Raw genomic sequence first — 22,057 nt, 5'->3', positions numbered from 1 at the left:
TCCGATATTATGGCTTCTCATGATTTGTTTCAAATATTGATAGGCTACCTCTTGATAAAGGCAGATAAATGTTAATGGCTGTTGGCTGTGATTTTATTAATTGGTTTCTGCCTACTTTGTAGACACCAGAGAACGTGTGTGTATGTGATAGTAAATGTGGTATTGAGAAGGAAAAGTAAACAGTAAGTCAGATTGTCTATTCAGCAATCAGAGTAGAACCTCCATTAGAAAAGAGTAAAAAAGGAACAGTGCAGCCTTCCTCCCCACCCCACCTCCCACCCCCCCCACACAAACACATATGTTGGCACTTTATCCTTGATAATACAAGGTGAGTACAAACTCTGTTACTAGAAGTGAAAAAAATCTCTGTGGAAAAGTCTTCATATATTAGTGTTGTGAAATAGTTGATTTTATTATGGTTCACATGTGTCAGCATATTAACAGTAAATCTCCTGGCTACAGAATCCATAAGAAAATATTGCCATTAGGAATTTGTTATTCTTGTAACCCAGTTTTTAGACGTATCCTACATATTTAATGCTACAATATCTATTTAGGTAATTTATAATGAAATTTAGAGTTTTAGAATCTTGTTATAATCATCCAAATTCCTTAAAGAATTAAATTATGTTCTTTATATTTAGAAAAAACTCAAAAATATTAGTTCATGTGGAATATGGAAACAGTAATTACTTTTTTTAAAAAAATCCTCACCCAAGTATATTTTTCCCATTGATTTTTTGGTTTTTTTAATTTTTATTTTTTGAGAGAGAGAGGAGAGGGGAAGGATCAGGGGGAGAAAGAGAGACATCTATATGAGAGAGACACATGGATTGGTTGCCTCCCACACCCTCCCCTCCTGGGTCTGGGAATTGAGCCTGCAGCTGAGAGACAGTTTAACCACTGAGCCACACCAGCCAGGCCAGTAATTACTTTTTAATTGGTGTAATAGTCCTTTCAGCACAATTAAAAAAAAAAATTAATGTATCTTTTTCTAAAATAGATACAATCAGTCTGGTAGAGACTGGCTTTTGTTTCATATAATTCTATCCAGTCCATTCTCATTCTTTTACTGTAGAGATCTTTTTAACATGCACAAATATTTAATTGTGGCCTCCTACTTACCATTGTTCACTACAAAATAAGCCCTGTCCCTTCCCCCCTTTTTTGCCCCCTACTGCTTCTCCTATCATGAAGCTTAGAGTTTGGGGAGAATACATAACATTAATTATTAGTTGCACATGTGGGAGTAACTGCATTATAGTGGCTAAAGAGGAGGACTCTAACATTGTCTGGATTCACATCCCATCTCTGTCACTTGTCAGATATGGAACCTTGGGCAGTATACCCAACTATGCTGGTTCTCATCTAAAAATGAGGACTACATATGTAAATGCATATTCATGGTTTTATTTTCTGTGGTTTCCGTTACCTGCGGTCAATTTGTAACAATGAAAATACATCCTGCATATCAGATAATTACAGTACGATTCATAACAGTAGCAAAATTACAGTTACGAAGTAGCAACGAAAATAATTTTATGGTTGGGGATCACCACAACATGAGGAACTGTTTTAAAGGGTCGCGGCATTAAGAAGGTTGAGAAACACTGACCTAGGGCCTTTTGTAAGCAATATTACTGATTTGGCAAGCTGTTGAAACATTCCAATCAGTAGGGCCATGACAGTTATTTTAAAAATTCACTTTGGCTGATATGGGAAAGTAGATTTAAAGGGAATAAGAATGGTTAAAAAAATGTTCAGAGGATATTGGAGATATGCTAGGAAGTGACAAAGATGGAAAGATAGGATGATTTCAATCAATATTTAGTGTTAGTCTGATCAGCGTGGAGTTTCACTTTTTGCAGATCACAAGGGTTACATATGGCATTTTTCAGAGATGAATAGGAACAACTAGGAATAACCCAAATTAAACTGAGGCATAAGGTTTGTGTTGGATTTTCAGATTATTGTTGTTGCAGAGTTGTTTTAAGGTCATGATCTCAGGAATCTTGGTCTGTATCCTGTAGGTGGGGGAAATTAACAAGACATGAGAACAGGAAAGTGACAAAGTCAATGTAGTAGTTATTAATATGGCACAGCAATAAAGTTAGTCAATGGAAGTCTTGCTTAGTTCATCATCTAGATTTTTGTACCTGGTTTGTCTGCTAATACTCTTGCCCTCTTTTAACCTGGCAAAAGTTCGGTCTACTTTTCCTTACCCAATTATCACTGTCCTTACAGACTTCTTCCATGTTGGCTATATTGAAAAGTTTTGTTGTTTCTTAGGCTTTCTCTCACTTCTGAGCACTTGTGCATGCTGTCTCATGCCAAAGTTAGCTCCCACTCCATGCACTTGTATTTCCTTTTTTATCAAGGTTTTGCTCACCCAAACATTACTTCTTTTATAATAAAATCTTTCTGTCTGTTTCCCTCAAAGTTAGATATTCCCTTATTTGTATTCCCAAAGCACTTGTATAGATTTTTATTTGTAATTGTTTATTTATAGGTCTGTCTCCTAGCTAGACTGTGAGTTAAGACTTGGGACTGTTACCTATTAGTTTTTCTCTTCATCAACACAATTTCTAGCATCCTCAGCATGTTTGTTGAAATATGAAGGAAGACCAGTCAGAAAGCTAAAAAAAATCTAGTCTAGAATTTAAACTAAGATGATAATAGGAAGAATGTCAAAAACAGATGTGAAAGCCACTCTAAAGAAAGAATAGAACGTGATGGATGTGCAGAACAAAGCAGGAGAAAGTAATCAGGAAATAAGTTTTAAATATTGCTGATTTAGTTTATTAAATTGTACTTCTGAGGTAGAAATGTTAGCAGCACTTTAAAATATGCTGCTAGAATCTTGAGTTAAGACTGAAGATAGATTTTGAAATCAAGCTACATTTGTTTGCTGTCAGGAAAAGGACCACTCCATCATAAGGTGTGTGTGTGTGCACACATCTCTCTCTCTCTCTCTCTCTCTCTCTCTCTCTCTCTCTCTTCCTCTTTGAAATCAATAAAAAAAATATTTTTTTAAAAAGGTAAAAAAATATATCAAGTTTGTGGTTTTGCAAATTCTTTTTCTGAGATTATTTTGATTTACTGCATTGGCTTTGAAATACTGTATTTAGATGTTGAGAATGTCATATCTTAAGAATTTCTAGCTAGTCCAAGTTAAGTAATGACGTGTTCTCTCTCTCTCTCTCTCTCTCTCTCTCTCTCTCTCTCTCTCTCTCTCTCTCTCTCTCTCTCGTTAGTTCCTGTGTAGTCAAAGGAAAGAAAAATGTCAATTAAATGTTTTAGATCTGTGTTCAAGATGTTCTTAAGAAACATTGCTTTTGGGATATACATATTCCTGTTCTTTCTTGGTAAAATTCTTAATTTTTATTTCTCATTTGTTATAACATCTAGTATGAGAGTTGTGAGAAAAGATGGTTAACAAAAGAGATATAAGCCCTTGATATGTTTGCTTGAAAAAAGCTGACAGATTATACATACCAAAGAGTATAACATATAACAGATTTATATGTAGTAATGTAAAATGAAGTATGTTTATTTTTAAATTAATTTTTCAAACTTCCATTACCAAATTGATTTTAATATAAATGGCATAACCAGTAATTTTAGTATATTTCAAGATAGTGTTGATATCTCTTTCAAATTGATAAAAATTGATATCTAGAATACTTTGATTTCTACTTACTCTCTTCCAGGAGGTAATGTTATCTTTTCATATTACTATCTATTCATCTGTTTATTAGTATCAGCTCTCCCTCAAAATATATCCTTTATCTAATCACTTCTACCATTGCCACTGCCCTCTGAGCCACCATCTCTTAACAACCTGTTTCCCTGCTTCCATTCTTATCCCCTCTTTTATTCAATTCTTACAGAGTAGCTTTCAGGCATTTAAGAACATTTATATGCCAAATTATGTCAACCTTAAACTGCCCCCACACCATCTCTCTGGCTCTTTTTAACCCTCACCTGAGGATGATTTTATTGATGAGAGAGAGATATCAATTGGTTGCCTCCCATATATGCCCTGACCAGGAATCAAAACCAAAATCTTTTGGTGCGTGAAACGATGCTTCAACCAGCTGAGCCACCTGTTGAGAGCCCCAAACCCTCTCTTGACTTCCCACCTCACATAGAATAAAATCCAGTGTCCCTCAGGCCTGTCAAGCACAAAATGACCTGACCCTCATCAGTATATCTGACTTTATTTCCTATCATTTTCCACTAAGCTCATGCTGCTTTAGTCACAACACTGAGGATCTTGCTGTTTCCTCTTTATTGAATGCTCTTCCTATGGGTCTGCCTAGTTGGCTCCCTTACTTCTCTGCTTGACTATCTTCCCAATTCCACCCTTCCTGGTTATTATTCTAAAAACTTTCCTATTCCATTTCATTATTCTATATGGAATAAAGGACAGGCCATTTAAAAATAAATTAAACTAGCTTTTATGAAAATCTTACTATGTTGTCTTTTTCCCCCTTTCTTTTTGGTTTTGTCATGGATTAGAAAAGTCTTTGTTTCATCTCAGTACACATCCCTGGACTTGGGCTTGAATTTGGAGAGCAGAGTATTATTACACTTTTACCTCTCTTTTTTTGCATAAGTCTTGTAGGAATAATTAGCATTTTCACTGATGTGTGATTTAGCACATAAAACAAATATGAATTTCTACATATTTGTGTTCTTTCTGGCACACAGGAACACACACATACACTGAATCTGGGAAAATCTGGTATTGATGGAAAAGAAACATTTTCCTTTGTATGGGGCACTTCATATGTTTAGTTTTGCTTTCAAAACAGTAAAACCTTTGCACAATATTAGCATGAAGTTTTTTATTCTGTACAATTAACTTCAGTTTTGGAATTCTAGAAATCTGTAATTGGTTTTGAAGATAAATGTTATACAAAAATTGTCAAAAGAAGAGTTTAATTTGTATTATTTGAGTTAATTTATGTGTGTTAAATATGAAGAGAGATATGCTGGTACTCTCACATAATATTATTGAATTCTATAAGTTCCATGCATTTTCTCATGTGTTCTTTCTTAGAAATAGAACTCAAATGTATCCTTAACTTTTACAAAACAAGCATTTAAAATCTCATATGTAAAGTGCCTTAATTTGTAGATTATAAAGTGCTTTCCTTCTTGTTAGTGACTACTTAGGGGATAGAGATAGGCATATGGGATCCTAATCCCTGAAATTACATTCAGAATTATGGAAGAGCTTTCATGAGATTAACCAAGGGAGTCCACTGCCCAAAGAAGATTAAGTATGTCCTAACAAATTAATAGACCCTTTAAAAATAACTTTCTGTATTTCATACCTGAAGAGATTAATAGCCCAAAAACATATAGCAAAGCAGTGGTTAAGCTGTTTTTTACTATTGTTGATAGTTAATTAAATAGCGTTTTCTCAGACTTCAACAGGAAGAATAGTTAGATATTTGAGTTTTCTACAATTTTAATAGGGAACTTAAGATAAAAAAGCAATTATCAAATAGCATGGATGCTTTCACATTACCTTGCTTTTTTTAGAGGAAGGAAGAGGGATAGAGAGTTAGAAACATCGATGAGAGAGAAACATCGATCAGCTGCCTCCTGCACACCCCCTACTAGGGATGTACCCGCAACCAAGGTACATGCCCTTGACCGGAATTGAACCTGAGACCCTTCAGTCCGCAGGCCATCGCTCTATCCACTGAGCCAAACCGGTTAGGGCTAAACTTGCATTTAAAGTCTGTACCATATTAGTTCACTATATCTACTGATAAATAATGGTAACTACAGTGTTTCATTTTGAAATGAGAACTAAAAGAAATTGTTCGTTTCTTGTTTATAGTTGAAGAAAATACCTGTATTCATAATAAGTGTACAAGAAAAGTATCAAATTTGATGCTTTCCCCCCAAATTTTTATGGAAAGATGTGGTCACCATGTATTTAGTTCTTTATGTATCTCTTCTATCGTGACATTGTAGTTTACACATTGATCTTAACGTCAATTGATAGCTTTTGAAAATAAGTAAAAATTAGCATAGATTTAGTAATTTTTTATTTTGGTTTGGGTTCAAAATTGCTAGTGTTGGATGTGGTAAAGACTTAAAAAGCAAAAGAGTAAGCACGTTATGTAATGGAGAATATAAATTTACACCAGGATGATGAATGAAAAAATTATCCTATAATATTATATGAGTGGGTACGGTGGCTTCAGATAAAACTCCCTGTGTGCCATTAAATACTGACTCAGAAATTACTATATCTTAATAAACTTATATTGTAAGTGAATATCCTGTACTCTGGAAAACAGATAATTTAATCCGTAATTATAGTATTTACAAAGACACTACTACTGAAGATGCATGTGAAGATGTTGAATACTTAAACCCAAACTTAATTTCAAAAAAATGTTTGCAGGAGAAAATTATACTTGGGGTTGCTTTCCCCCCCCCCCCAAAGAATAAGTGACATTTTTTTCTTTTAAGTGGAATTATTGTATAAGACAGGCTTTACATATCTCCTCTTATTTTTATGGCCTGGATGTAAACATTAAGTACTATATTGTTATAGTAAGATTTATATATGTCTAACATAGTGGTTCCCAACCTTAGGTGGCCATGCCCCACCTAAGCATCTCTAAAATCCTGATGCCCCCCCGTGACATATAATTCTTATTATTTGAAAAATGAGCTCCTATTCACATGGAGGGAGCCTAAAAAGCCATTAACTTGGTCTAAAGCTTCCAAAGAACATAGCATCCATGAAAGAGAAAAATAACAGAATGAATGGGCAGTTGAAGTACTGAGGAAGAAATCACTAAGAAATTGTTAAAAATAATAATATGAAGTGATATGAAAAAATAGCAAATAAAGTTTCAAAACATACAATAGAGAACTGAAATGCATATATATATCAATATATATTTATATACTGTATATGAGGCCCCTAGAACCATAAGAAATGCAAAAAATTCACTGTTAATAACTCATTCTTGAATTGCCCCCCCTTAAAAGTTAAATTTACCCCCTCTGTGGGGCATGTGCCCCACGTTGGGAACCACTAGTCTGATGTGTTCCAGAAGCCCTTAGTTGATCTGTTTCTTCATCTTAGCAATGCTCCCTTCATTTTCTGGTTCCACGTAAGAATAAAGTAAAGTTTGACATTTTCCAAAGTATTATTCTTGATAAAAGCAATATTTTTGTTTAGGTGACAAACAGCATGTTTGGTGCTTCAAGAAAGAAGTTTGTAGAGGGGGTCGACAGTGACTACCATGACGAAAATATGTACTACAGCCAGTCTTCTATGTTTCCACATCGGTCAGAAAAAGATGTAAGTTAATCAGTTAACATTGTGTTTACTTGGTCTGTCTCTTTCTGGTTCCTGAAAAGCAGTATATGAACTCCAGTGTACCGTCTTTGGTTGAATGACTATCTTTTAGACACATTTCTAGGCCCAGGAATAAGTTACATTCTAATGGGAGACAAATGTTCTGATTCTCAAGTTGGAATATGGTAATGCTGTGGTAGGAAGTATTCAAAGACATGGGGTAAACATGGTATTGCATTAAGATCAATTTTTTTTTTTAAATTTGTGAAGTGACTTGTGTTGAAACACATGTATAGAATAGAAAGATTTGCACAGATTTCAACGTATAATGACAGGCCTCAATGAAACTTTACCTTTGCTTTGTAATCTAGCTATAACCCTAGGCCTCAGATAGAAACAGCTTTTTTACATTGTTCAATTGTAGGGATGCAATGATAAAAAAAAATTTTTGAAGAACTATATTCAAAATATGGAAGATCATGTAGAAGTGTGAATTAAATGCTTTGGAAGGCTAATAGTTCAATATTCCCATTTGGAATGAAAGGATTTAGGACATAGCCAAGTCATAATTAGCCAATTGATAAAATATTTTAAATGAATTCAATCGTTATTTTCAACTTCTGGTAAACTACTTTAAATTATACACTGTATAGTAAATCTTCACTTAACATCATCAATAGGTTCTTGGAAACTGCAACTTTAAGCAAAATGATATATGACAAAACCAATTTTACCATAGGTTAATTGACATAAACAAGAGTTAAGCTCCTATGGTATATTTGGTCACAAAAACATCATACTTCTAAAATCCCCAAAACACATCTAATATTAAACATTGAAATAAACATGAGCTATATATATATTTAAGAAATATTAATGAAAACAATTAAGAGAATTATTTTCCAACCTGTTTATTCCAGCTCGATGTAAGGCAGGACCCAACCCTGGACAGGAAACCACTGCATGGTAGGGTTCCCTCGTAAACACGCACATCCACACTCACTTAGACTGGGACACTTTTAACACTCCAGTGAACCTAACAATATCTTTGGAACATGGAAGAAAACCAGAGTACCTAGAGGAAACCACACAGACATGGGGAGAATGTGCAAATTCAATACAGTCAGTGGTCCCCACTGGGAATTGATTCCCCGACACCAACACCACCAACATAATAATGAAACGACATAATAGGAGAACCTGCTGTATACTTAGGAAAACCAGTTGCGTTCTTCTACTTTGTACTTTTCTTTTTTCCTTTACGAACTTGCTGTTCCTCATCTCTCTCTCTCTCTAATAATCTACTCTAGTTGTTAAGCTAATAAGATTCTTAGTGGTGTTTAAACAGTAATAAAATTCTAAGATATGTAACAAATTCTTTCATTTTTTTCATTAAAATTTATTCCTGCGTCTTTTGGAATTTCACAGTTTGGCTTAACTAGGTTAAGTTAGGATTTCAGTGGGCTCTAAAGATTCCCCCCCCCCCCCCCCCCCCGGTTTTGGTGTTATTCCATTTTATTTGTATTTGAAAATTGTGTCATTTTAGCAACAAACTACCAGTTGCATTGTTAGGGTTCTTTTCAAATTATGTGTATGGTGGTTTTCTTTATACTTAGTGTGCAATTTTATAACTCAGAATAATGTCATCTAATTTATTTTGTTATGTTAGTGCTCTAATTATTTGCTATAAATTATAATGGAATTATATTTTACATAAGTTGCTATACTTAAGTATTGATCTAGAGTTAAAGAATTTGGGATGTCTTTCTGGTAGCATCACTTGCAGAAACTATAAAACTAATTTGTGTGTGTTACTGTGATTGTAGCAAAAGTTAAGTTTGATGGAAAAGTGGCAGTGGAATGTTACTTATTGATGAAAAGCATTTATTTCAATTAGGAAGATATGGAACTTGCAAACTGATTCGGAAATAAGATATGTGAACAGAATGAATGCTAGAGATGTCTGTCTTCTAGAGAGCCAAGTTTTTTAGTCAGAATTATTTGCATCCACTCTCATACTCACATATATTGGTTAGCATCCCAATCTAGTTGTCACAGAAATAACACAGAATGCATTGATTCATAAAACTCTTTAATTAATTAATTAACAAGGTAATAAGACATAGGAATTAAGAACTTGGGCTCTAAAGCAGTAAAGGTATGTGTTTGGGTCTTGCCTTTGTCTATTAGCAAAAATTTCTCCAAGCATCAGTTTTCTCTCTGTAAAATGGGAATAATAATATATATGTAACTACTTATAAATTTTTGCTATTGCTGATACTTTTTAAATTATAAAATAGTACAGAAAATTTTAGAAAATATTCATGGGAGAAAATAAATTATCCATAGTATTGACCGTCGGGAATAATTTATTAATAAAATTGTAATTTTATACTTTATATATTTTTATTTTAAAAATGTTATTTAAATCTCTGGGACATACTGACATATTTTCTATTTGAAAGCTTGTAGCAATTTTTGCTTTCATCAGCACTCTCTATGCCCTCAAGAATACCAACTGTTACCTTTACATCTTTGCCAATAGATAAAAGAAATCTCCTGTTTTAATGTACAGTAAAACTTTGCTAAACTTATACACATGCACACACATAGAGTGATGTGTCTTTTCCATATAGTTATTGGCCATTTGTATTTCTTTCTTTGTGGACTACCTGTTTTTGTGCTATTTCTATTTCTCTATTGAGATGATGTCTTGTTTATTTGTTGGTGTATTCTATATATAAGAGTAAAAAAATTGTCATTTTCCCGGCCGGACTGGCACAGTGGTTGAGCATCGACCTAGGAAACAGGAGGTCAGGGTTCGATTCCTGAGCCCGGGTTGTGGGCTCAGTCCCCAGTGTGGGGTGTGCAGGAGGCAGCCGATCCATGATCCTCTCTCATCATGGATGTTTCTATCTCTCCCTCTCTCTTCCTCTCTGAAATCAATAAAAATATATTTTAAAAAAAAATTGTCATTTGTTACAAATATTTTCTCAGTATTTTGCTTTGTTTACTTTATAGTTTTTAAAATACAAAATATTTTTCTTTTTTACTGAATTTGATTCATCAGTCTTTTTTTTATTGTTTTTGTTTTTGAGATCATACTTAGACTTCTAGTACTTTTGTGCTTCATCCTTCACATATAACTTACGTTCATTAGAAATGGGTGTGCATTTTATGGTGCCAGATTCCCCCTTACTCTGAATATCCAGTTGTCCCTACACCATGTATAATTAGCTCACCAGTCAGAAAACTTTTCCATAAATGACCAGATAGGTTTTACGTGCCAAGAGATTAACTAACTGATATTAAGTAGATATTTATATAACTTTTAAAAATATTTTTGAAAACATTCTTGGTTCTTGCATTCTGCAAGTATATGCAGATTTATCATATGCTTTTTTTTTTTTTCCTGTTCTTTATACCTTTTAATATGTAGGTTTTTATGGTGGTTATTTTTATTGTATTTTTCTGATTGGTTTTTACTGGTATATAGAATAGTTTGATTATGTATATATTTATAACCTACTACCTTACAAAGTCTTTTATTAGTTTTTGTTGATTGGGAATGTGGACTCTGGAAATCCTCCTATATGAATTTATATCTCAACCACATGATTTATTAGCTATGTGTAAATAGTACTTGGGCAAGTTAGTCTCTGTGTCTCTGTTTTCTCCTCTATAAACTAGAAATAGTATATGACTCATGAGTAGTTATAAGGATTGAATGAATAACTGTATGCAAAACTTTTAGAAGACAGGTAGTAAATACTAAATAAATTTGCCACTGAATAATATATATGAATAATATTATGTTTGATTCTCTTGGGTTTTTTAGATTTTATGTATCATCTACAAATAATTATTATTGTCTTTTGTAAAACTTTTGAAGATAAAAAAATTTTAAATACTAAATAAATGATGGATAACTTTGTAATTTTTTCTCTCTGGGAACAGTGAGAAAATAATTTTAATTTGTAACTGGCTAGTGGTTGAGGGAATCTTTAAGCCAATTATTTAAAAAACAACAACAACAAAAAACAACCAATTTCCTGATTTACACTATTCATAGAATATAAAATGTAACTTTTTTGTCATATACATGATCATAGAAGTATATAGGAAACTGTACTTTATGAGATTATTTGCTAATTAAATTGTTAAGTGGTTGTTACTTCTTATTTTCCAAGACCTTTTATTTAAAGATGTCCCTGTATGGTATGTGTCTTCCTATAGAATGCTGAATTTTCTGTTTTGAAATACAGAAGTAGTTTTGTAAATATTACAGATATGTTACTTAAATGTTTTCAAAGATTAAATCAGAGGCAGATATGGATTTGATTTCTTTTTCATTATAATTATTTTCTTTATGGGGAGGACCTTACAGAAAATGAAAGGCATTCATATAAGACATGAAATAGACAACTCTTTGGGGGTAATAAAATCTAATCAACTTAAGAATTTTAAATATACATATTTATATTTTAATTGCTAACATTTTTTCTAGTCTGAGTCTTTGCACTTATTTGATGATTCTTAAGTATAATCATTTTAGAAGACAAATTTATAGGAACCGCTTCAACCTTGTTTTAATATATGCTGAATAGGGGCATAAAATGTGACACCTACTTCATATTTTTAAAAACTCTTCAAACTAATAAAGAGTAGGCTACTTCCTTATTTTGACAAACAGCATCCATTTTGAACCCTTACCTAGCTTTCATACTCGTGTTATCCTACAGCAGTTATGGCAAGTATGCAGTTTCTCTTAGGCCAATTAATAATATTTCATTAAAATCTGGTATAAAATAAGGATACCTTCTATCACCATTATATGGTCTTCCTCATGACTAGTATTTAATTACGTACTGGACTCATGCTGGCTATTGTCATTGAATCCTTTCTATTTCAGGACCTTAGCACTTTGCACTTTCATTTTTCAGATCTTCACATGGTTCTCTCTGTCTTCCTACCCTACATCCATGTATCTGCTAAAATATATCTGAGAGACCTCTCTGATGACTCTTCCTAAGCAGACTTTTGTATATTATCTGTACTACTTCCACTATATTCTTCTAAATTCTTTCCTGCATTTTAACAATCATAGCACCTATCTCTACCTGAAAGTACATATTTATTAACTGTTTATTATCCTTTCTACTCCACTAGAATTTAAGTTTAACAAGGGCAAAGACTTTCCCCTGTCTAGTTTACTGCTGTGTTCCTAGAAGCTGTAATAATGCATAGGACATAGTAGACTCTCAGTGAGTCTTTGTTAAAGAAAGGGAAAGAAAGTTGATATTGAAAAATAACAAAATTAACATTATTTATAGGAAATATGATTATTTACCTAAAATACTGAAAACTCACCTTTAAAACTTTTAATAGAAAATATGCATGCATATAAGTGTGTCATTTTTCTATGAAAGTGATAACCTGGTATAATTAAATATAAATACATCAGACTATACTCTAAAGAAATTGGAATTAAATGTCAAATCGTTTGAAGGGAATGTTCTAAAATCTACAGTCATTGCCGTTCCATAATTTTCAAACTGAGTATTTTAAAGATAAAAACCTACTTATCAAAAGGAGTTAAAATGATATGATATATTAAATTTTGATATTTCTACCAAAATGGTTACAAAGTGTTAAACACTACTAATAATAATTTATATTCAGAAAATACTATATTAGTCCTATCATACTAGCAAGGAGTTTGTTTGTTTCTCTTGTAGTGGAAGAATAGCCAGTATCAATGAGGGAGCATTGAAGTAAATTCCTTAGAAGTGTAATTATAATTAACACAGGATAGTCTTTGTACAAAATAGTTTATCAGTTTATATTAAGAGCCTTTAAAAATGTGAACTTTCCTTGAATCAGTCATATGCATTTTTGTAAATTTGTACTTTGCTTCTAACCTAAAATTTGGACAGTATAAGAATGATTATTTTCATACCTTTTTTAGTAAAGAATTTGAATGTTCAATGATTAATGGAATTATTTTTACAATTATTACCAAATATTTCAGCATATGTTAATACTTTTTAAAATATGTTTTTATTGATTTTTTTTTTTAAAGAGAGCGGGAGAGGGATAGAAAGAGAAACATCAATGATAGCGAAACATCATTGATCAGCTGCCTCCTGCACACCCCCTACTGGGAAACAAGCCTGTAACCTGGGCATGTGCCCTAACCGCCCCTGCACCACCACCACCAGGAATCGAACCAGTGACCACTTGGTTCCTGGGTCAACGCTCAATTGCCACTGAGCCACACCAGCCTGGCTATATTATACTTTTTAAAATGTTCTTTTTTAAAATTTAATGTTTTAATCAAAATTACTGGAAGTATCTAGTAAATGCATAATTTGTTGTTAGTTACCTGATTCATAAGATATCAGGTCCTATGACTTATTTTTGTCTTGTCCCTGTCTTCTTTTGGTGTTTTTAATGTATTACCTTTTCAATAGAGGCCCGGTGCACAAAAATTTGTGCACTCGGGGGGGTCCCTCAGCCCAGCCTATGCCCTCTTGAAGTCTGGAACCCCTTGGAGGATGTTCACCTGCTGGCTTAGGCCTGCTCCCTGGGAGATCAGGCCCAAGCTGGCAGTCAGACATCCCTCTGGCAGCCCGGCAGCCCTCAGGGGATGTCCACTTACCAGCAGGGAGCAGACCTAAGCTGCAGTCAGACATCCTTAGTGCTGCTGAGGAAGCAGGAGAGGCTCCTGCCACCACCGCTGTGCTGGCAGCCATCAGCCTGGCTTGTGGCTGAGCAGAGCTACCCCTGTGGGAACGCACTGACCACCAGAGGGCAGCTCCTGCATTGAGCATCTGCCCCCTGGTGGTCAGTGTGTGTCATAGTGACCAGCCATTCTGCTGTTAGGGTCAGTTTGCATATTACCCTTTTATTATATATAATAGAGACCTGGTGTATGGGTTGGGGCCAACTGGTTTGCCCTGAAGGGTGTCCTGGATCAGGGTGGAGGTCCCACTGTGGTGCCTGGCCAGCCTGGGTGAGGGGCTGAGGGCCGTTTTCAGACTGACCAAGCCCCCCAGCGACCGAAGCTCCCACCCTTTCCTTTTTTGTGTGTGTGTGTTTTTTTTATTTGCTCCAGCTCTGTGGCCATGGTGACTGGAAACAGGTATCTGGGGTTTATTTACCTTTTATAATTGAAACTTTCTTGACTTGAGAGGAGGCCGCAGCCGGCCGGGAAGCTTGGCTTCCTCCATCGCCAGGGGCAACCCACTCCTGCTCGCTCCAGCTCCATGGCCACGGCTTGGTGAAAGCAGTTATCTGGGGTTTATTTACCTTCTATAATTGAAACTTTGTTGCTTTGAGTGGAGCTCAGAGCCAGCCGGGAAGCTTGGCTTCTGCCATCATTGGGGCAACCAAGCCTACTGCTCGCTCCAGCTCCATGGCTGCTGGCCACCATCTTGGTTGGGTTGATTTGCATATAGTCACTCTAATTGGCTGGTGGGTGTGGCTTAAGGCATAGCGAAGGTACGGTCAATTTTCATGTTTGTCTATTAGGCAAGATAGTCTTTTTATTTATTCATTTATTTATTTTAATTTTGTTTTATTGCTTAAAATAGCACAAAGAGTACATATGTCTCTTTTTTACTTTCCCCCTTGACCTTCCCCCGGCCTCCCCTAACTCCCAGTGTCTTGTGTCCATTGGTTATGCTTATATGCATGCATACAAGTCCTTTGGTTGATCTCTTACCCACCCCCCCCCACCCCCAAGCCTTCCTGCTGTAGTTTGATAGTCTGTTTGATGCTGCTCTGCCTCTGTGTGTATTTTTGTTCATCAGTTTATAATGGTCTTTATTATCCATAAATGAGTGAGATCATGTGGTATTTTTCTTTCATTGACTGGCTTATTTCGCTTAACATAATGCTCTCCAGGTCCATCCATGCTGTTGCAAATGGTAAGAATTCCTTCATTTTTACAGCAGCGTAGTATTCCATTGTGTAGATGTACCACAGTTTTCTAATTCATTCATCTGTTGATGTGCACTTAGGCTGTTTCCAGATCTTTGCTATGGTATATTGTGCTGCTATGAACATAGGGATGCATATATCTTTTCTGATTGGTGTTTCTGTTTTCTTGGGATATATTCCCAGAAGTGCGATCACTGGGTCAAATGGGAGTTCCATTTTTAACTTTTTGAGGAAACTCCATACTGTTCTCAACAGTGGCTGCACCAGTCTGCATTCCCACCAGCAGTGCAGGAGGGTTCCTTTTTCTCCACATCCTCTCCAGCACTTGTGGTTTGTGGATTTGTTGATGATAGCCATTCTGACAGGTGTGAGATGGTACCTCATTGTTGTTTTGATTTGCATTTCTCGGATGATTAGTGACTTTGAGCATGTTTTCATATGTCTCTTGGCTTTCTGAATGTCCTCTTTTGAAAAGTGTCTATTTAGGTCCTTTGCCCATTTTTTAATTGGATTGTTTATCTTCCTTTCGTTAAGTTGTATGAGTTCCCTATAAATGTTGGCGATTAAACCCTTATAGGTAATAACATTGGCAAATACATTCTCCCACGCAGTGGGCTTTCTTGTTGTTTTGTTGATGGTTTCTTTTGCTGTGCAGAAGCATTTTATTTTGATGTAGTCCCATTTGTTTATTTTCTCTTTAGTTTCCAATGCCCTAGAGTCCAGTGATGGCAAACCTATGACATGCGTGTCAGGGGGGACACGCGAACTTATTTTTTTGGTTGATTTTTCTTCTTTAAATGGCACTTAAATATATAAAATAAATATCAAAAATATAAATCTTTGTTTTACTATGGTTGCAAATATCAAAAAATTTCTATATGTGACATGGCACCAGAGTTAAGTTACGGTTTTTCAAAATGCTGACATGCCGAGCTCAAAAGGTTCGCCATCACTGCTAGGAGCTGTATCGGTGAAGAAATTGCTTCGGCATATGTCTGAGATTTTGTTGCTTTTGGATTCTTCATGTATTTTTATGGTTTCCCGTCATACATTTAAGTCCTTTATCCATCTTGAGTTTATTTTTGTGTATGGTGTAAGTTGGTGTTCTAGTTTCATTTTTTGCATGGATCTGTCCAATTTTCCCAACACCATTTATTGAAGAGACTGTCTTGACTCCATTGTATGTTCTTGCCTCCTTTGTCAAATATTAATTGAGCATAGTGGTTCAGGTCGATTTCTGGGTTCTCTGTTCTATTCCATTGATCTATTTGTCTGTTCTTTGCCAGTACCAGGCAGTTTTGAGAACAGTGGCTTTGTAATACAGCTTGATATCTGGTATTGAGATTCCACCTACTTTGTTCTTCTTTCTCAGGATCGCTGCTGCTATTTGGTGTCTTTTTTTATTCCAAATGAATTTTTGGAGAGTTCGTTCTAGGTCTGTGAAATATGCCGTTGGTATTTTAATGGGGAGTGCGTTGAATTTATAGATTGCTTTGGGTAGAATGGACATTTTAATTTTTTTTGGTGTGCTTGTTTGTTAGATTTCATTCTGACTAAGGTGGTTTAATCTTTTTTAATCATACTGTTTTTAATTTTAAAATGCTCTTCAGATTCTATCTATAGTTAGAACTTTCTTTTCCTTTGTTTCTTTTTCTATTTGTAGACATAATAGAGGGAAAGTCATATTTCTTTATTGTTTTTATCCTTGAATAATAATCTCAGTTTTATATTATCGCCATACCTTTAAGTATATTTCTTGTACCATGAATTTTTTTAAAAAAATTTTAAAACTTCATCTTTTAATTGCTTTTATGTTTGGGAAAGTTTTATTTAACAAAACTTTTGTTGTATTTTGAAGTCATTCCTTAATGTAGACAATAATTTCTTGACCAAACTGATTTTAATGTTTCTTAAAAGTGGGTTTGTAATTGAAAGTACATTTATTAGAGAGAATAATTGTGAGAGGTAGTCACTATTGAAAAGTACATGTGGTATAGAATAGTTAATACTTCTTTGCTGTTGCCGAAACCGGTTTGGCTCAGTGGATAGAGCGTCGGCCTGCGGACTGAGAGGTCCCAGGTTCGATTCCGGTCAAGGGCATGTACCTGGGTTGCGGGCATATCCCCAGTGGGAGATGTGCGGGAGGCAGCTGATCAATGATTCTCTCTCATCGATGTTTCTGGCTCTCTATCTCTCTCCCTTCCTCTCTGTAAAAAATCAATAAAAAAAAAAAGAAAAAAAATACTTCTTTGCTGTTACAGATTCCTGGCAGGAGCGAAATTGGCCTATTATTAAGTTTTCAAACATACATTTTTTAAACCAAAATTTCAGACTTCATTTTTTGTCATGAATTTCAGTTTTATCTAGTAACTGGAAATAATTTTTAAAATAGTTTCTAATCTGTTGATTTCTTTGACATTCTCTATGTTAAAGGATAAAGGAGCTTTTTGTTGGTCAAGGAAATAACTTGAATCGCATAAGTAGTTCTAGCTGCTTCTTGGTTTTTCTTATTGTTTGACTGCAGTATATTATAGACTGAGAAATGGGGAAGAGTATAATTATTTGATGGTTTTAGACTGGGAACACAGTAACCTACTTGTTGGTTTCAGCATTCTACTCATTCTGTGACATTTGGTCTTTTTCTATCATTTCTCTAAGAACACAAATTCTCCTTATTTTAACAGGAATTTGTGATGACAGACTTCTTTCTATAGCTTCTTAGCCAGAAATTAATATAAATTTGGGATGCTATTAAAAAAAATCCCCAAAGGCCGGGAACTCCTGGCTGCTGTTAATGACAGTCCTGCCTTAGGAGGAAGACTAAATTATTAGCAGCTGCTCCTACCATTTATTGAGCACTTATTATATGCCTTATCTCCTTTAATCTTCACTTCATCTTTATGAGGTAGGTAGTGTTATTTCCATCCTACAGGAAGGGAACAGAAACTCAGCTCTCCCATAGGTAAGTTGCAGAACCAGGATTCAAATCCAGATTTGTTTTCTGACTCCAAAGCTGGGCTCTTTCTACTTATGCTGCATTCCCTACTGTAATGTGTCTCTTGATCTTCTAAAGTTTTATATCTTCCTAAGAAATTTATCTGTATGTTAACTTTCAGCAATTTAAAATATATAAATTTTCTGGGTTTTGTTCATTGTAGTTATTGCTGTGCCAGAGTACATTTGGTATGCATGTTTGTTTGTTTTTTACTTTATCAATAATATTAGAGCAGTGATGGCAAACCTATGACACGCGTGTCAGAGGTGACACGCGAACTCATTGTTTTGGTTGATTTTTCTTCTTTAAATGGCATTTAAATATATAAAATAAATATCAAAAATATAAATCTTTGTTTTACTATGGTTGCAAATTTCAAAACATTTCTATATGTGACACGGCACCAGAGTTAAGTTACGGTTTTTCAAAATTCTGACACGCCGAGCTCTAAAGGTTCGCCATCACTGTACTGGAGTGCATAAAATTTGTGCATGGGTAGGGTCCCTAGTGGCTGCCAGCGGGGCCTTCCTTTGTTCCGCGCTGCCCCTGGTGGTCAGTGCATGTCATAGCGAGTAGTCGAACTCCCAGTCAGTCAAACTCCCTAGGGGACACTTTGCATATTAGGCTTTTATATATATAGATTTCTATGCCATTCATATTTTTTCATTGTTTTAAATCTATTTTTAGCACTGATATATTTCATGAATCATTCTTTCAGAGTTTAAAAATACCATAGCATTAGGGGTTGATTTTATGAGAAATTATTTGCATTTTTGACACATTTTGAGGCAGTCAGTTTAACATTTGTATAGCTGATTAATGCTTACTTTATGTGGACGTTTTGAAAATGTAACAAACTAGCCCTAGCTCATTTGGCTCAGTGGATAGAGCGTCGGCCTGTGGACTGAAGGGTCTGGGTTCGGTTCCGGTCAGGGACACATGCCTGGGTTGCGGGCTCAATCCCTAGTAGGGGGTGAGCAGGAGGCAGCCGATTAATGATTCTCTCTCATCATTGATGTTTCTATATCTCTCCCTCTCCTTGCCTCTATGAAATTAATAAAAATACTTTTAAAAAAAAGAAAATGTAACAAACTATTTTCATATTCCTGTAAAGCAGAGTTTTCTAACCTTCTTCATGTACTCACACATAGAGAAAATGATAATATTTAATATGTCACTCTGCTAAATGGATCATTCTACTAATCTTTGTCTCAAGTTCTTGGCCCAGTAAGTTATGTCATCTCTACCTTCATGCAGTACCTCCCCACTTAGCTTCCTAATGCTGAGCAGGCTGATATCTTGGCACACCTATAACTCTCTTGTAGATGTTTAATCTTTGTGAGAATGTAGACTAAAGTGTTTGTTCTTAGGAGTTATGTACTCACTAAAAATAAATTTCTAGGAAAAGTAAAATTTTAAATGGTTCATTTTAAAATGTTTACACTGACAGATTATTCTAAGTCATGCATTCACGTTGGCCAACAGCTTATATTTAAAGCCTTTGGAAGCAGCTCACTCTTCTATTTTCTTTTATAGCTTATAATGATATCAGAAAATCATGACTCTTAAGCATTTCATGTAAACCTTTTACCTTCTATCACCAACTAAATCTTCCTAATATATTATACATTTTCTTTGATTTTGTTCTTAGCCTTTCATGTACTTAAAATATTTCTAGTTATGTGCTAACAGTCATGACAACTGTACCTAACAAAAGGACTTGATCAGACATAAAATGCATAATTTTTCAGTTTGTTCAGATTGCATACTCTCTGGATTTGAGAAGATATATTTAGAATGTTCTATGCTTTTTTTAAGAAAATTTGTTACTGTACTAAACTACTGCTATTTTATAGTAGTATGTCACTCAGCTCTACAGAAGAGTCTGATGTGTATAATTAATTTGAAACTACAGTTGTATACAAACTATTTAATTTTAGAATAATTAAAATGCCTTAGAATTTTGATATAAAAATAGTATGAAATGTGTTCTTTTAAAGCTTTATTTTGTAACTATTTCTCCTGGTTTTCTTAATATGGTCAGGGTCAGCCCAGTTCTTTTTTTGTTAATCTTCACCTGAGAATATTTTTTCCATTGATTTTTTCAGAGAGTGTAAGGGAGGGAGAGGTACAGAGAAAGAGAGAGAAACATCTATGTGAGAGAGACATATTGGTTGCCTCCTGCACGCACCCCAACCAAGGCTGGGGAGCAAACCTGGGACCCTTCAGTCAGTGGGCCACTGCTCTGTTCACTGAGACAAACCAGCTAGGGCCAGTGTCAGCCCAATTCTTCACTGGAAACCAGAGTGACCTCTGATAGTTCCCTGACTGGTGATTCTTTACCCACCTCCTTTCCCCTATACCTCAGCCATTTCAATAGAGCATCAAATACTGTGCTTCTACAACCAGAATGCCTCTTCTTTGTAGTCCCACTTCTGCTGTTCTAGTTTAGTATTTTCTATTTCCATCCATTTTTGCTGTTTGAATTATCTTCCCAAACACAGTTTGATTGTTTTACTTCCTTGGTTAATACTAGTTTTTCTCTTTATTACTGTAGTTGGTAGCCACTTTTTGTACGCCATTTAAGAAGACTCTTTACATTTGGCCCCAACATAGTCTTTTATTTCTCATCTTCCTGTGCCTCAGTGTGCATTGGGGTTGACCCTATCTCCTTTCCTTAATTACCTTATTTATTATCCAGCCACTAATGTTTCTTATTTTGTATTATAATCTTGTCACTAACGTTTATCCCGTCCTCACTGTGGAAGACCACTCATCTATATTCACATGAGATGTTACCATTCTACAAAGCATTTCTGTTACTTAACCAGTGTTCAGAATTATTTTTCTCTGGTAATACTTTATACTTCGTTTAGAGCATTTGCCACACTGTGCCTTAAAATACAACTAGTTGTATAATTCATTTTCTTCCTTCAAAGGCTTATAATCCATTTGATGATATGGCCCATGTATTATTTAATTAAGATATTTTATGGTTGCTTAATATAAGATGGAATACACAGGCATTCACTTATCTGTGCTCATTTTTATTTGTTCAGTTTAAGTATCTATGCATAACATTGCCATTTATAGAGTACTCTGTGAGGAAACAAAATTAAATATAACATGTTCCTTGAGAATTAATATTCTAGGGGGGGAAAAGGATGATGCAATGAATGGAAAGGCATTTTATAGTAATGCCATGAAATTCACATCACTCACTAATAGACAATATACATTTATATACCATGTCTATATTTGAGTATTTTTTGGAAGTATTTTGACTTGTCCTTTGGTATTGTGTTATCTCCGTTTATTATATGGTTGCATGTACTAGTATATTTGTTAGGTTTTTATTTATTTTTTACCAATTTGATACACATCATTTATTTGTGCATACAAGTCATGAACTATGCTTACAAAATAAAAAACTTTTCTATTTAGGTAATTTTATTTTTAATTTAAATAAACTGAATTTAGAATTTAGCTTAATATATTATCTAAGAATTAAGGAATTCACTTATGAATTTAGAGGCTGACTTTTTGAAATACTGTCAAATTTTTGTTAACCTAGTTTTCTTTTAAAGTGAAATAATGATCTTGTTATAGTTTCATTTAGAATAACTTGAAAAAACTTTCGTGATAATAAAAAATTTTATTTTATTTGCACAGTTTAATTTTACCCAATTGTGAATTTATTATTTAATGTTTGTTTTATGTTTTTCTGAAGAAGGAGAAATGTGGGTTTGACTCTCGCATATTATGATGTATTGTACAGA

At 34.6% G+C, this 22,057-nt stretch overlaps 1 protein-coding gene across 4 annotated transcripts in view; it reads left to right on the top strand.

The window, feature by feature from the left end:
- Positions 1-22,057, top strand: part of CNOT2 (CCR4-NOT transcription complex subunit 2) — a 117,854-nt gene that overhangs the window by 61,512 nt on the left and 34,285 nt on the right. For all 4 annotated transcript variants that reach the window (XM_081083300.1, XM_081083298.1, XM_081083301.1 and 1 more), the window contains exon 3: positions 7,220-7,342. In XM_081083300.1, the coding sequence (XP_080939426.1) occupies positions 7,220-7,342 (123 nt within the window). The remainder of the gene's footprint in view (positions 1-7,219; positions 7,343-22,057) is intronic.

The sequence above is a fragment of the Myotis nattereri genome (genome assembly GCF_964212035.1).
Source record: "Myotis nattereri genome assembly, chromosome: 2".
NCBI classification, from domain to species: domain Eukaryota; kingdom Metazoa; phylum Chordata; class Mammalia; order Chiroptera; family Vespertilionidae; genus Myotis; species Myotis nattereri.
Note: the sequence above shows the minus strand (reverse complement) of the source record. Positions and strands in the feature narration are given on the sequence as shown.